This window comes from Alternaria alternata (assembly GCF_001642055.1).
Source record: "Alternaria alternata strain SRC1lrK2f unplaced genomic scaffold CC77scaffold_30, whole genome shotgun sequence".
NCBI classification, from domain to species: Eukaryota; Fungi; Ascomycota; class Dothideomycetes; order Pleosporales; family Pleosporaceae; genus Alternaria; species Alternaria alternata.
The window spans coordinates 210,188-224,105 of NW_017306219.1; the positions used below are offsets into that span (position 1 = coordinate 210,188).

The following is a 13,918-nucleotide window of genomic DNA, read 5'->3' on the forward strand; positions in this document are numbered from 1 at the left end:
ATCTATTTGGCATTCCATGAGAACGAATATCTACATTAACCATATCGAACCACATCATATGATGTCTTGTGGTTGCAAAACATCCGATATTGCATCCTACCAGAGATGTGAGCATTCACTGCTTGTTGTGTTGGGAAACCTTCACAGAAATCTTCCGGCCACCAACCATCTTCCCGCTCAATTCCTCGATCGCGCGACCAACCTCGCTTGTCGCAATACCAACGAAGGCGTAGCCCTGCTTGACGATGACCTTTGAAACCGTGAAACCTTCAAAGATGATGCGGATGCTCGAGTCCGCAACATCATGTGGGAGGTTGTTCAGCTTTAGATCTGTCATGTCTTGCGGGAGTGTAGCAGGCGGCGCGCTTACCGCACCAAGGGCGGACTTGTTCTTGTTCTTCTTCTTCTTCTCTTTATCCGATATGCTCACTCGAATAGTGCGACCCTTCCACTGAACGCCATTTCCAAATCGCGCAAGAATTGCGTTTGCCTCTGGATGCTTGAAGAAGACGAAGCAGAAGGTTTTGCCACCTGGTGGCATATTGACATCACGGATGGGAAACTCCTTGAAGATCTCTTGAACCTCTTTCGGTGAAGTGCCGGCTTCTATACCAGTAACGAAGAGCATCACATCCTTCCCGAAGAGCGCCCCATCTTCCTGGCTTGACCTTTTGATGAGCAAGTCTTCAATCTCTTCGTCTGGGACGCAACGGGCGTTCAACGTAGCATTCTTCCAGTATCTCATAGCGAAAAGATGCACGATATGGCGTGCCGTACTGGGATCCTTGAGCTGTACGAGTCCAACTCCTGGTCTCGGAGATTTGAAGTGAGTGATTCCAAGAGGCTCGATATAGTGATAGTCATTAGGGTCGAGTTCACCACCTTGTGCAAGAATTAAATTGTTTTCTCCCTCAATTCGATCGTTGTCTTCCCATATGGGTTCCAGAAGCTGGTGCAGATTGCTTAAAGTGTGGTTTTTAGGAAACCCCGTTATCTCGACGGTTCGCGACAGGATCTGGTTGTCGCGGGCGTGAAGGAAATCGGATAGACGATTCGTAAAACCGTCGAGGAGTTCAGCCTCAGGCTCGTCACGTAGATAAACGCCAAGCTTCCGGCCGGCAAACTTGCCAACTTTCGAGTGACAGTTGTCGGAATCGTCGGCGAACTTCTTTGCGACCTCGTGTTTCTTGAAAACTACCCGTGCGATGTCGCTTCCTCCAGGCAGTGTGTAGATATCGTCGATATCATCCTCGAGTAAACCATATATCTCGACGAGCATAACGAACGGCTCGGTGGGGTAGGGAAGTCCGCCGATAGATACGATGGTCGACATGATTGTTTGGGAGTGTCGAGAAGGTGTCGGTAACTGAGATTAACTGGATCGAGTGCCAACTAGACAGTTTGAGGTGAACTGAGTAGGGAAAAGAAAGGGAGTCTTGAAGAGAGTACAGATAGATAGGACAAAGAAGTGGATGTTGGAGTAGAAGTGTGTTGGATTGAAGAAGGATTCAAATATATAGTAATCACGCTAGTGGGTGCAGAAGGCACCCATAGCAATACATGAAGTGGCTCCTTCTCGTCGCGGCCATAGTGTACACCTATGAATTCACGATGTGTAACCCCTTGGTACTCGCTCTCCACAATAGACTCACACATCGGTGCGCAATCCACTCCTATCACAGGTAGCACAGCAGAATAGCCACTTATAACGCCTGAGATCAATAACGTATTAATATGAAAGTCAGTGATATCACAAATACTGGAGACTGTGGAAACAACACACTGTGGCTGTGTGCGCACAATCGTGAAGCAGTACCGTGGTTATCATCGATGCAACCACGGTATTGCGATGACCCACGACTGACGAGCCAATTACAATTTCCAAAACTCATATGCCTCATACGTAAGAAGTTCTCGAATGCCCAGTATCACAAACATATCAAATTATGGAGATAGCGGGCCGTTGAGACACTGCTCTCGATGAAGCTAGACCTATCTTTTGACTAGAATTGGGCCACCCTCCCGCACCCGCCGGTGGCGAATTATCTTTGCATCAACTTCATTTCCCGGATGAAGCGGTCGCTGGATGTAGGTAGCAGAAGCGCTTCTGTCGTACATTATTACGAAACACTCACCAAGAGAAGGCGGCAAGTAGTATTGCTTCTGCGTCCAATTGGTCTTGATATTTTTCCATAAAGTCTGCTGAAACCACCCCGCGATCCAGCGCGGACGGATGCTCAGGATAGAAGCCACGAAACCCATCGCAGTTTCATCGGGGCCCCAGGTGGAACCGCGGAACTTAGTAACATCTACCGCTGGCCAGGTCCGACGATTTCCGCTGGAATCTCGTTGAGTGAACTCAGCATTCGTGCTTGCTTTAATGGCACCCATGATCCTCTCTTGATCAGCTTTGGAATGATATTCCTCAATTTTGACGATAGCCAGCGGATAAAACCTCCCATTATCGTCATCGCCTGCCTTGCTACCCATCGGTAATGGTACACAGCCAAGGATGTTCCACTGCCAAGAGTACCCTAGCTCTCCGCTTTTCTCGGTGATATCCCAAAATGGCTCCAGGGGCCCATATGCTCCATGCACGAAGAAGTTGTAGCTATGAGCTACTTCATGTCCAATTACGGAAGCGAGCATGAGCAGAGCTCTGTAGTACTTATCGAGATTCTGATGAGGCGTTGCGAATGTCTTGTGGAAAAAGATGTCGAACCTTCGTGATAGGACGATGCTTGGATTAGCTATACCTGAACTGGGTGGAACAAATGGAAGGTTTTCCGTACGAAGCTCTTGGAAGAATGGCATGTTTTCCCTCCGGTGATACGCGGTTCCCCAATTCTGCTTCTTGTGAAAATCTTGTGGAGCAAACATGAAGGTGATTACCTTTGAGAGGTTCTTGAGGTTCGTTTTGACAAGCGCCAGCGCCTGTGGAGTGGTGGAGTATGGTGTTGGAACTAGGTAGGCTTTACCTGCAGAGTTCAAGCGCCGTTCGCTGAACGTCAGGCGACTGTACCATAGGAGAGGACCATCCTCACATAGGAAAAGAGAGGCTAGTTGTAACGCAGGTAGTATTCTCTGATATATCTCGACGAAATGCTGACCCGGATGCGTTGCCCAGCGCTCAAGCTTGAATATTGGATGGACGGGGTTTGTCAAGGAAGGTAGCCTTTGCGTTGGCTGGTCTCCGTGATACTCGCGTACATGCCATCTAAAATCTTCGAGAAGACAAAACAGAAAAGGCTCGACATGAGGAGATTTCGCCATGGCCAACAATGAAGCTTCAGCGAGGCGTGGTTGCGTGCTGTTATGAGTCGATTTGCAATGCTTCTCCCTGTTTAAGTACATAGGCCAAGACGCATCAGTTGTGAATAAGCCTGAGAATCAGCCGTGTGTGACACAGTGTAGCAGGTGACATTTTAGAGTGTTTCAATCGACAGCATAGCAGTGTCAGCGTCAAGGACGTTAATTTCGGTACTGTATCGCGCGTCACTTTCACAATTTCTACGTGTGAAGAGTGCCATTAGTCCTCCTTGTAAGCTGCTGAGGCTCGTCGCATACCTGGTGAATATCTTTACGAGGGTGGGATATCTCCAGGCCTCTCAAGAACATCTGGAAGTAAATCGTTTACGATAGGATGCGTTGGCTAATGGTATCTGTGACACAACGATGACTGTGCCATTCGTGCCTCAACCGATTCGACAAGCAGTTCTCGGCCGCGGTTACCACTAAAAGCCTTGTCTATTTGTTGGGATAGCTTCAAAAAGACGTGGAGTCGGAATGACGCACAACGTGGGTTGGAAAAGAAAATCAACAACGAACATTGCGCGTGGAGAAAGGTGCGAGCCACCTCGGCTCGATGACCCGCTAGTGCACAAGTCAACCAGCTTCTAAGTTCAGTCAATACCTTTCTTTCTTTTTCGATGCGATATGACAGCAAATGTCCCGCACCTATGCGATCGCGATGGCGAGTTGATCGTTCAGCTCGATCGAGATATCTCTTTGAGAACATCGCAGCACGATGAGACTACCACATCACAGCTTCGCCAAGGTGGAACGCGCGACCCATTTCTGTACTTTCTGAAGCTCGTGATGATCAGCAGGGAAGTAGCGAGGCCCGAGGATCTTCTTCTGCACTTTGCCTGTGGCTGTCTTCGGCAGCTCGCCATCCGCAATTCTCAGAAGTGTAGGCAGCTTGTATCCGGCTAATCTTTCGCGAAGATCTTGACGCAGAGCGTCGATGGTCAAGACGTGTTTCGCTCCACTATTCATTCTCAGTAGGCCGGTAGGCATCTCCCCTTCCTGTAGCGAGATCAATGCAGCGACGCGTTGCCCGTACTCCTCATCTGGCACGCCGACCACCATGGCTTCTGCGACGTATGGCAGGCTTAGCAGCTTGCGCTCGACATCCAGCGCAGATATCTTATATCCGCCCGACTTGATGATATCTAGAGAGGCTCGCCCGATAATGTAGTAGTATTTACCGTCTCGTCGTGCAATATCGCCGCTTCGGAAGTAGCCATCTGGGTCATGAGCCCTCGCAGTTCCTTCGGGATCACGTAGGTACTTTGAAAACATGTGCTGAACATTCTTAGCGCATGTTGCCGAGATCGTTAACGAGGAAGCATACCGGACTCTTCACAAGCACCTCCCCCTCGTCCCCTTCAGACAGTCTCACGTCAACACCACTGGCGATTTCGCCTACAGAGCCTTCCGGAACGTCGTTATCGCCAAGACGCATCTTGAAGATGGCTCCAAACTCCGTCGCTCCGTACCGCTGTAAGATCGGTTTTTGCATTATGCTCTTCCAGAAGTCGTTAAGTGGTTGAGGTAGTGCTGACGTTCCGCACAAGCAAGCCCGGAACTGTCTTGCGCCTGCAACATACTTCGCTATCTCATCTGCAGGTAGCTTGCGTAATTTGTTTTGATAATATCGTCTCATTCTCATGTATATTGTGGGTACGCCGGAGAAGATAGTAAGCCGTTTTCGAGGATCCGTAGCACCTTGCTTCCACTGTTCCCACATTTGCTTTTCATCAAAGCCTCCATTGCGGAACTCGATACGACTACCGGATACGAGGGAGGGGAAGAAATTGATACCCACACCGGTCGCATGATGCACTGGAAGGACGTGAAGGACGACGTCGTCTTGATCTAACTGGTAATGATCCGCTACTTCTAGCGCGCAGTCAAAGATGAAAGCCCTTCTCATTACCGCCCCCTTGGGCGCTCCAGTAGTCCCACTGGTGAAGATGACTACAGCGGGCGCATTCTCATCCAAGGCACGGTCTGAAGAGATGATAATGTCTCTAGCATCGAGTATAGGGGACGAAATGGAGGGCTTGATGGCCACAGCTCGAAAATGTTGATCGCTTGTCATCCCGATCCGCTTTTCCAGATCAAGACATTTGATCCAGTCCAATGAGCTAGCTAGAACCAGTGCGGCTCTTGACTTCTCGATAAAGTACACTGCTTCTTCTACCGGCAGAGCCGGTGTCAGTGGGACTACGGCAGCACCGAGCGCCAGTATCGCTAGTACCGCCACAGTGTATTCATACCCTCCAGCCGCTACGACGGCTATGTATACCTCGTCTCTTTTTTCCAGGGCTTCAAGCGCCGCATCGGTCAGTAAACGGTAAACACTTTCTCGTAAGGCTAGTACATCCGAAAGCAACTCCAGATGTGTCTTTTGAACATTCAAGCGGACGTCATCAATAGCTATGCGCGCAGGTGTTCGACTCGCGAACCGCAGGATTCTGGAAAAAAGAGGCTAGGTTGAGTTCAGCGTAACTCCGCGACCATATCTTCGCTTCTGTTGGGGACTACGTCTTACAGTATTCGGAAGCACGTTGCGTCCAGAGTGCTTAGGTATCACACGGCATCGGTCATCCATCCTGTTGGTATCCGTTTTCCACTTGAGCATCCAAGGTGTGGCTGATAATGTCTGCTCCTCATTATCGAATACTAGAGCGTAGAGTTCGGTACGAGATTATTGAAGCATAAATGATGAGTCGCGTGCGACGTGTCATCACGATCATGTCTCTCTAACCGAACGGTGCAAGATCGCGGGGAAGACTCCCGAGACCGACCCCGCAACCCTCTCACTCCCGACGCTAAGGGCCGCCCAAGGCCTGCCGCCACACGCCTGCAGCCGCAATCTAGTGGAGTACCCTTGGTGGGTTTCCCTTACGATGTACGGAGCATGCAGTGGAGAGGATGCCGCCACCGAGTTTAGATACTCGCTCGACCTGGATACTACAAAAGTCCAGACCGTCGCGCTTGAGTACCTGTACTTCGCGCGCTACGCACAAGAGGGTGAACAGTCAAGCGAGTGGCTGTGACAAGAGCGACAATGTTTTCATCTTTCACTAACCAGCACAGTAGTCTTCAGCCACCGGCTGTGGCATCTTACGACCCAGAACTGTGATTTCAAATAGGTCATCACATCAGACCTGTCATTGCGGGCCGGGCCTAAGGCCATCACCACGTTCAAATCAAACTGTCATCATCCTACGCGAAGGATGCGACCGATCCTTCCGACGTCTCTCGCACTGTCCCTGCGTGGAAAGCAGGCACATCGTGATCCCCTCTAGCTAGGCATCCTCCAATACTCTGGGCGCCTACCACCTAGCACATCCAATGATAGAGTCGCTGTGCTCTCATTCCCAACGCTCTTCCGGGTCGCCTACCCGGCCTTGCATACCGCCGTTCGCTGTACGACCACCGACAAACCTTAATCCTACGGTGTCATATAGATCGCCCGTCAAGAGAAGAGGCTACAAGGCGCATGCGAGACTTTTCGATAGCGTTACAAATATTTCCGACAATGCAGCAGGCTGGAATCAGCCCGATTGCTCAGAAGAAGGTGTGATTTCCTTTTTGAACGCATCGCATGCATGAAGCTCCCCGCTCATTGGACAGCAGCGTCGCACACAAGGTGGGGCGCTTATTTGCATCAGTCAGCCACAATGACTGCAGCCGCATCAACTGCTATCTTCGTCATCCTCCTCTAGACCAGGGTTTTGTTTGATTGTTCCTTACCGATGCTTACGGTGTTTGCTGGCATTTCACGTCGGTGACGACCCCACGACCCACTAACCGGAGGACCGCTGGCAACGTGTCTCCTTAGAAGCCTTCCCCACCGATCAGATGACGCATCGCTGTCTGCTCTCAGAGTCCTCCGAGACGCGATGCATCACACCGCTATCCGTCAGATGCTATTTGGAGCATTACCATGGTAGCTGGCCAGGCTGAGCTCTCGGTAGTCGGGACCAGTTATTCGAAGAGTCACAACAATCGTGTCAACTCTGACTGGAACGTTGGAAACAACTAGGTGAGTTGTGCTGTGTTAGTCGCTAGATTCTTGATGTCGCGTATTCCTCCAGACTCCTATAATAGGCTGCTAAACGCGGGTACATTCTGTTGCGCGTTGCGGGCGCACAAGCATCAAAGCGCCTGGTCATAGGGCTGCGTACTCACCTTGCTTGCGGCGCTCACCGACTATAGCAGGGCGACATGACCGGTGTATCGATTCGTCTGCAGTCAGTACGGCATCGATGATCAAACAATCCCTCGTGGTAGCCTGGTCACATTGACCATTCATATTGGGTAGCGGCCAAGCCCGCAATTTCAGATACGATCGGGATGTCATGCTGTGCCGCGAAAGTCCCGCCCGCAGCGACAGCACAATCGAAGGACGTGGGTGCCAGCCTGATTTCAAGCGACAGTCGACACACAAACAAGGACAATTCCCATGCGCCCCACCCCTATTGCCAGGGCATGGACGTCGCGGAATAGCGAATTGATCTTTTTTGAGCTGCATATAGTCGCCTAACCTCTGCCGCGAAAGACGAGAATGGGCGGAAGGAAAAGCAAAGCACATGAACGGTCCTGGTCGTGCCCATTTCGTTCATGGGCGGGAACCCTCTTTGAACGTTGCCGCATCGGCTGCACCTCATCCGCTGCCGCGGGGGTTTGGTTCCTCAGGCACGGTTGAGCAAAGCGGCCGGGGAAGCCGGCACGAGACACGTTTGGCGCACGTCAAGGGTTGAAAGTGAATCTCGAATAAGCAGACAGCCGGGGAAGCGGGAATGAGGCGTGGCTTGGGCGCACAGATGTTTCCGCATGCGGTCATCGTCCTTCTTAGCCCACTCGGCCCGTCGAGTGGGCCAATGCCGCCCTCCCGTCACACCAGGCGCAGCTCAATGGGGCCTTGCGGTGAAGGGGGTAAAATGACATCTCGTGCTTCACATGCTGGGTGTTTGCTCACCCAATTCACGGTATGTGTGACTCTTCCTCCATTCCGTATATATACTGACTACGAAAAGCCACGACCATGTCCCTAGATTTTCCACTAGTATTGCGCAACGGCCGGCTCTTTGAACCTATTGCTAGCACCATCCCCCGCTTACTCGACATGCTCAACACAGCACATAGCCCGCCTGTACAGACAAAATCGTTTCATCTATCATGTCTAGACCAGAATGTCGTGCGCGTATACATACAGACCCTGTGTATCTTTCCCGTATGTCATTCTGAACCATGTGTCGTGCTGACATCGATTGACGTTATCCGCAGTTTCCTGATCTGAATGACGCCGAAACGGCCATACAAGCTCTCGGTGCCGGATTGCGCCTTACACTCAACAAGTTTCCCTTTCTTGCTGGCACACTCACACTTGCGGACCGGAAAGCTGGAAAACTCGCCCTCAACTATTCAACTGATATCACAAGCGAGCAATTGAATCGCGTATTTCGATCAAAGCAAATCCCATACCATGAGACAGATTTTCCCCACACCTACGAACAGCTCAAGAGAGATGGCATGCCACCGAGTGCACTCCGAAGTGCTATGTTCGTTCCGGAAGATCTCGCAAATTATGCTGGCATTCCACGAGACGGCGAAGGAAAAGTGGACTTTGACAAGAGCGACGCACCAGCCATGCGGACTCAGGCCTTCTTCATACCTGGCGGCCTTGTACTTTCCATGTACATGCATCACAGTGTTTTTGACTTTTCAGGCGTTACTCTCTTCTGGCAGACGTTCTCGGAGAATGTCTCCAAAATCTCAAAGCAGCAACTCTTCGAAGAGCACAAGATCATAGGTACCACTCTCCCCCTACACTGTCAAGCTACCACTAAACATGGCAGACACGGGAAGCGTCGCCGACGAGCAGTCTCTAATGAGAAAAGCCGTTGACGAGCAGGTTATCCCACCGCTAGGCAACGGCGGTGCCGACTGCTATTGCGATGGTCCGCCTCAGTATCTCCAAACCTTGCCTAAAGAGACGGAATGCACCCAGAGGTTGTTCGTCATTCCAGCATCACGAGTACGCGAGTACAGGGAGAAACTCCGCACCCACTTCCCCAAGGATACCCCTCCCACTATGTGCAATGTCCTCGCAGCCCTAGTCTGGACTCATGTTACTCGCGCTAGAGCAGGCCGCTTGACCAAGTACGGGCTGGCGGAGACTAGCATCGGCATTGCGACGGACTTGCGCAGAAGACAGCACCCTCCCGTCCCCGCCGACTACATGGGGAACATGGCTTTGTTCTCGAGAGGCACGATGAAGGTCTCGGACTTGACAGCAGAGGACCGGTGAGTCTATTCCTTACTACTGTATCATTGCTGGTCGCACCTTGGTGCGCTCCAAACCTTGTAGTTCCAATGTCGAGCGACGCAATTAAGTTTGAGACAGCCAGCTGACAAATACCGGCAGTGTAACCAAGGCCACAATAGTCAACGTCATAAACACTATCAAGAGCACCATTCTCGATGTCGACGACGAATGGGTGAACCGCCACCTAACATTCTTCAAGTCGATCGAGGTGATTACCGACACCGAGGTCGCACTGGCTTTGACTTTTGGATCGGACATTTACATCTCGTCCTGGCTGAACTTCGGCGCTGATCTCAGCTGGGGGATACCTGGTACAGATCTGGACAAGGACTCCCTTGCCGGTCGACCCGAGTTCATCAGACGATCGTATGGTCCGGGTGATGGCGGCATGATCTTTCTCCCACGACGGAGACAGCTTGTGAACGAAAAAGAAGCGCCTTTCGAGATCCTTGTACGACTCGCCGACGAAGACATGACGCGTGTGTTAAACGAAGAAAGTGGGCTCAGCTGTTGGGCTGATGCCATAATTGAGTGAAGAATGTTTGCCATCATTCTCCTACTGGCGTGTTGATGACTACTCTTGGAAGGGGCTAAGTTGGTGCTCCGGTACACCAACTTATTGATGACGCTGACGGTATTTCGATTCGATATAATGGTGTTGAGCATAGCTATCGGTGTTTGTCTTTCGGTTTACGACTTGGGTTGGACATTTGATATCCTGTACAATTAGCTTGCATTGGATGGTTTTGCGGCACAAAAGGCGTTTTGTATTGTTCAGATGGGATTTTGAAGGCGATTGTTTTTTTCTACTTGCATTTCTCCGTGGATTTGCGTGTTACCACGAGTGCGTCAATCATCATTATGTTACACATCATCTCTTCGTACCGAACAGCTTCAATGTAGACATTCGTTCGTTGATCAAGGATGTTCTAGTCAACGTGCAGCATCACCAAACCACCGACATGACCCCGCATTTCGGGTCCACATGGCGACGCCCCGCATCGTTGCGCATTAAACGTCTCCGCCCCAACTCCTGCGGCCTCCGCCCACCACACATCCCCCGCGCATACCGAGGCATTGATGCAGCTTACATTTCCGCGTTATTGCCGATAGACTGACTCTCACGATGTGAGCTCTTCCAACGTGCTTAACGGCAAAACATTGTCGCTGAGCAGCACCCGCCCATCTCGCTTCGGACGGCCTGCACCCGACTCTGTTGGCCAACTCGAATCACGACCAGCGACCAATCGCATCATGGCAGACTTCACCGATCATCTCAAGCCCGCCTACGATGGCACAGCAAAACTCCAGGCCGAGCGCGACGGCTCGGGCATCAACGTTCGCCAACTCGCACAGCACCTTCTAGGCCGTGATGGCTTTCTGGAGCGACAAGATAAGGTACTCCGGGTTTTGAGCAAGGAGAAGCTTTTCAACAAGGATCAGCAGCTGAATCTTTCGCGCCCAGAGCGGTATCATCTAGGACTGGCGAGAGCAAAGGCCATCCAGAGGTTGATGCGACGAGAAGGATGGGACCTTGAAGACTATAAGATGGCGGAATACCTGACGGATGAGATGAGCCCATATCATCTGCATATGAACATGTTCGGTGAGTCAACGGAAGGCTGCAGCTGCTCTAGACGTCGTGCATAATCGTACCACTTGGGCGCGAAGAGCTGACAAGCACCGTATCGCACAGTCACAACGGTACGCGAGCAAGCCTCTGAAGAACAGCAGAAGTATTGGATGCCGAGAATCCTCAGCCACGACATCATTGGCTGCTATGCGCAAACTGAACTAGGCCATGGGAGTAACGTACGAGGCCTGGAGACTGTCGCGAAGTGGGACCCAATCAAGAAGGAATTCGAAATTCACAGTCCGACTTTGACGGCAAGCAAATGGTGGAATGGGTCAATGGGGAGGACCGCCACGCACGCAGTACGTCTTTAGCTCCACCCTGTGCCGCCAGCCCAAAACTTTGATTCTGCCTTGGGTGTTCGCTAATGCATGTCATACATAGATTGTAGTCGCACAATTGCTCTTGCCGAAACCACCATCCCCGTCCGACAGATCAAAAGTCTCCGATCGGCATGCTCAAGAGGTCGAATATACTTCGCACGGCCCACAAACTTTCGTTGTGCAAATTCGGGACGCGAAGACGCATCAACCTCTGCAGGGCATTGCTGTAGGCGACATCGGTCCGAAATACGGGTATGCGAGCATGGATAACGGGTACATGCTATTCGACCATTTCCACGTACCCAAGTCGGCTATGCTGAGCCGCTACGCTGAGGTCTCCGACGAGACCGGCGCGTTCGTTCGGAATGGCCATCCGGCTGTTGTATATGGGAGTCTTACATACGTACGCGGCCAGATCATAATGCATGCAAGGCTGGTCCTTGCACGTGCTGTCACTGTCGCCGTACGATACTGTGCTTTACGGCGGCAATTCAAGGACCGCGACTCCACTAATGCTTCTGATAGCGAAATGAAGGTCTTTGATTACCCCACAGTACAGATACGCGTCTTGCCATTGCTCGCGACTACCTTCGCGTTGCATTATACTGGCGAGTACATGTACATGTTGTACCACAAGTCGCGGGAGAACATCGAGAAGGGCGACTTTGGACCGTTAGCTGAGCTACATAGCGCTAGTTCGGGGTTGAAGAGCCTGTGTACGATGCTCGCTGCGGACGGTATCGAGACTTGTCGGCGCGCGATGGGCGGTCATGGCTTCGGCGGTGGAAGCGGGCTAGTAGGGTTGAACGCCGACTATCTTTCCAAGCCAACGGTTGAGGGTGATAACTGGATGATTACGCAGCAGGCTGCCGCATATCTCATCAAGAAGATGGCGGACGCTGTCAAAGATCCTGGCTCCACGCCCAAAGATCCGACGGACAAGCTTTTCCAATACTACCTTCTAAACAAGGACCATCACATACCCCAAAACGTCTCGAAAGACGGTGTGGTAGACGACCAAAACATAGTAGAGGTGTTCCAATGGCGTGCAGCTGATCTCTCTTATCGCGCCTACCAAGCACGCGTCGTCGAAAAGCGACCTTGGACCCGTCTCATGATCCAGCTCCACAACCTCAGCCGCGCATATTCGGAGCAGATCCTCGTCACGAATTTCTATAATAGCTTCAGCTCCGTTAGTCCGCCCACGTCATCAGTACTGCGGACATGCTTCCAGCTCTACGCGCTCTACACCGTCGACCAATTTGCATCCTCGTTCATGATGACGGCCGCCGTTCCGCAAGAGTCCGTGTTCACTCTGCAAGATACGATTGTAGATCTCATGGCTGAGTTGAGACCGCATGCTGTGAAGCTCGTTGACGCTTGGTCGATACCAGATTGGTTGCTTAATAGCGCGTTGGGCAGGTATGATGGCAAAGTGTATGAGGAGTTATTCGATATGGCACATCGGAGAAATCCGCTCAACGAGGTAACGTTCAATCCGGACTGGCGTAGCGAGGAGATTGTATTGGGGAGTGGGGACGGAGGTAGGCATGTTTTGGCGAAGCTTTAGTATGAATGTAGTTATGCCATCCATGTGGAGAACTAAACTCCGAAGCTTAGTATAAATGTATGCTAGGCGATGTGACGAAATACACATCTCGGCCCGAGTCGTCACTATCATCGACATCAAGCGCTGCAGGTCCGTTGGATGCGCACGGCATTGCCCTCTCTACCTGTCTGGTCCGCGAGCGGAAACCTGTCAAGTGTCAATGTGGATGAACGTGGAACTCGGGGTAGCGTGAAACGAACTTGACTAATGGCAGGCGAAAACCCCCTTTCCACTGCCGGCACCGGTGAAGGAAAAATTCTCATCCTCAAGTCCAAAGCTTGCTGGATCGTCATAGTAGGTGTGATCGGTCAAGGAGGTCTGCGTGGATTCTCCGCAATACATATTGTTTCCCAAACTCTAAATTCGCAAAGCGGTCCAGGTCATTTCACTAGTCGGCCGTTGAAAAGAGGGCCGATTAGCCAAGGTCACGAACACCCAATGACGATTTGCTGTCACTGTTTCAAGACCCCAAGTTCTGTAGCCGTTGTGAACAACATGGCATTTTTCCCTGCTAGGCGACCGTTGAAACATTGGCATCGCGTGTTTTTGAAGTCCGGGAGAGCATCGGGAGTTGTCTGTCGGCGCCATTCAGAAGCTCCGGATGTGGGCGGCCTGCATCGACCCTGCAGACTGCATACTAAGACTGGAGACCAGGACAGATAAGGAATGTCGCGCTTCAGGAGGAGCGAAGGAGTCTACACTAACACGTCCGCGTCTCTCCTGGATGC

The 13,918-nt window shown here is 51.5% G+C and overlaps 6 protein-coding genes across 6 annotated transcripts; 2 read left to right on the top strand and 4 right to left on the bottom strand.

Annotated features, from left to right (window-relative positions):
* Positions 1 to 4: 4 nt before the first annotated feature.
* CC77DRAFT_1000858 (hypothetical protein) lies at positions 5 to 1,279 on the bottom strand (the record flags this gene model as incomplete). Its single annotated transcript, XM_018523133.1, has 1 exon — positions 5 to 1,279. The coding sequence occupies one exon, from the start codon at positions 1,277 to 1,279 to the stop codon at positions 116 to 118; it is 1,164 nt and encodes a 387-aa protein (XP_018380139.1). The 3' UTR covers positions 5 to 115.
* Positions 1,280 to 2,043: 764 nt separating this feature from the next.
* Positions 2,044 to 3,129, bottom strand: CC77DRAFT_893947 (hypothetical protein; the record flags this gene model as incomplete). Its single annotated transcript, XM_018533512.1, has 1 exon — positions 2,044 to 3,129. A coding segment is annotated over one exon (1,086 nt), but the record flags the coding sequence as incomplete, so codon positions are not given.
* Positions 3,130 to 4,041: 912 nt separating this feature from the next.
* Positions 4,042 to 5,899, bottom strand: CC77DRAFT_1066775 (acetyl-CoA synthetase-like protein; the record flags this gene model as incomplete). Its single annotated transcript, XM_018528925.1, has 3 exons — positions 4,042 to 4,587; positions 4,637 to 5,776; positions 5,840 to 5,899. The coding sequence occupies 3 exons, from the start codon at positions 5,897 to 5,899 to the stop codon at positions 4,042 to 4,044; spliced, it is 1,746 nt and encodes a 581-aa protein (XP_018380141.1).
* Positions 5,900 to 7,086: 1,187 nt separating this feature from the next.
* CC77DRAFT_556049 (hypothetical protein) lies at positions 7,087 to 7,992 on the bottom strand. The gene is made up of 2 exons (XM_018532161.1): positions 7,486 to 7,992; positions 7,087 to 7,335 (listed from the first exon to the last, which is right to left on the bottom strand). The coding sequence occupies exons 1-2, from the start codon at positions 7,886 to 7,888 to the stop codon at positions 7,217 to 7,219; spliced, it is 522 nt and encodes a 173-aa protein (XP_018380142.1). The 5' UTR covers positions 7,889 to 7,992; the 3' UTR covers positions 7,087 to 7,216.
* Positions 7,993 to 8,341: 349 nt separating this feature from the next.
* Positions 8,342 to 10,160, top strand: CC77DRAFT_948095 (hypothetical protein; the record flags this gene model as incomplete). The annotated part of the gene is made up of 4 exons (XM_018535179.1): positions 8,342 to 8,530; positions 8,584 to 9,109; positions 9,156 to 9,603; positions 9,725 to 10,160. 4 exons carry the CDS (start codon positions 8,342 to 8,344, stop codon positions 10,158 to 10,160), a joined length of 1,599 nt encoding a protein of 532 aa, XP_018380143.1.
* A 497-nt stretch (positions 10,161 to 10,657) lies between these two features.
* On the top strand, positions 10,658 to 13,853 carry CC77DRAFT_1054708 (acyl-CoA oxidase; the record flags this gene model as incomplete). The annotated part of the gene is made up of 6 exons (XM_018527808.1): positions 10,658 to 11,231; positions 11,322 to 11,560; positions 11,643 to 13,125; positions 13,218 to 13,280; positions 13,405 to 13,484; positions 13,656 to 13,853. The coding sequence occupies exons 1-6, from the start codon at positions 10,880 to 10,882 to the stop codon at positions 13,851 to 13,853; spliced, it is 2,415 nt and encodes an 804-aa protein (XP_018380144.1). The 5' UTR covers positions 10,658 to 10,879.
* Between the last annotated feature and the right edge of the window lie 65 nt (positions 13,854 to 13,918).

Coding starts and splice junctions, on each gene's coding strand:
- CC77DRAFT_556049 (XM_018532161.1), bottom strand. CDS start 7,888: ATGTGCTTTGCTTTTCCTTCCGCCCATTCTCGTCTTTCGCGGCAGAGG. Junction 7,336..7,485: donor CGGTGAGCGCCGCAAGCAAG/GTGAGTACGCAG, acceptor CAACTCACCTAG/TTGTTTCCAACGTTCCAGTC.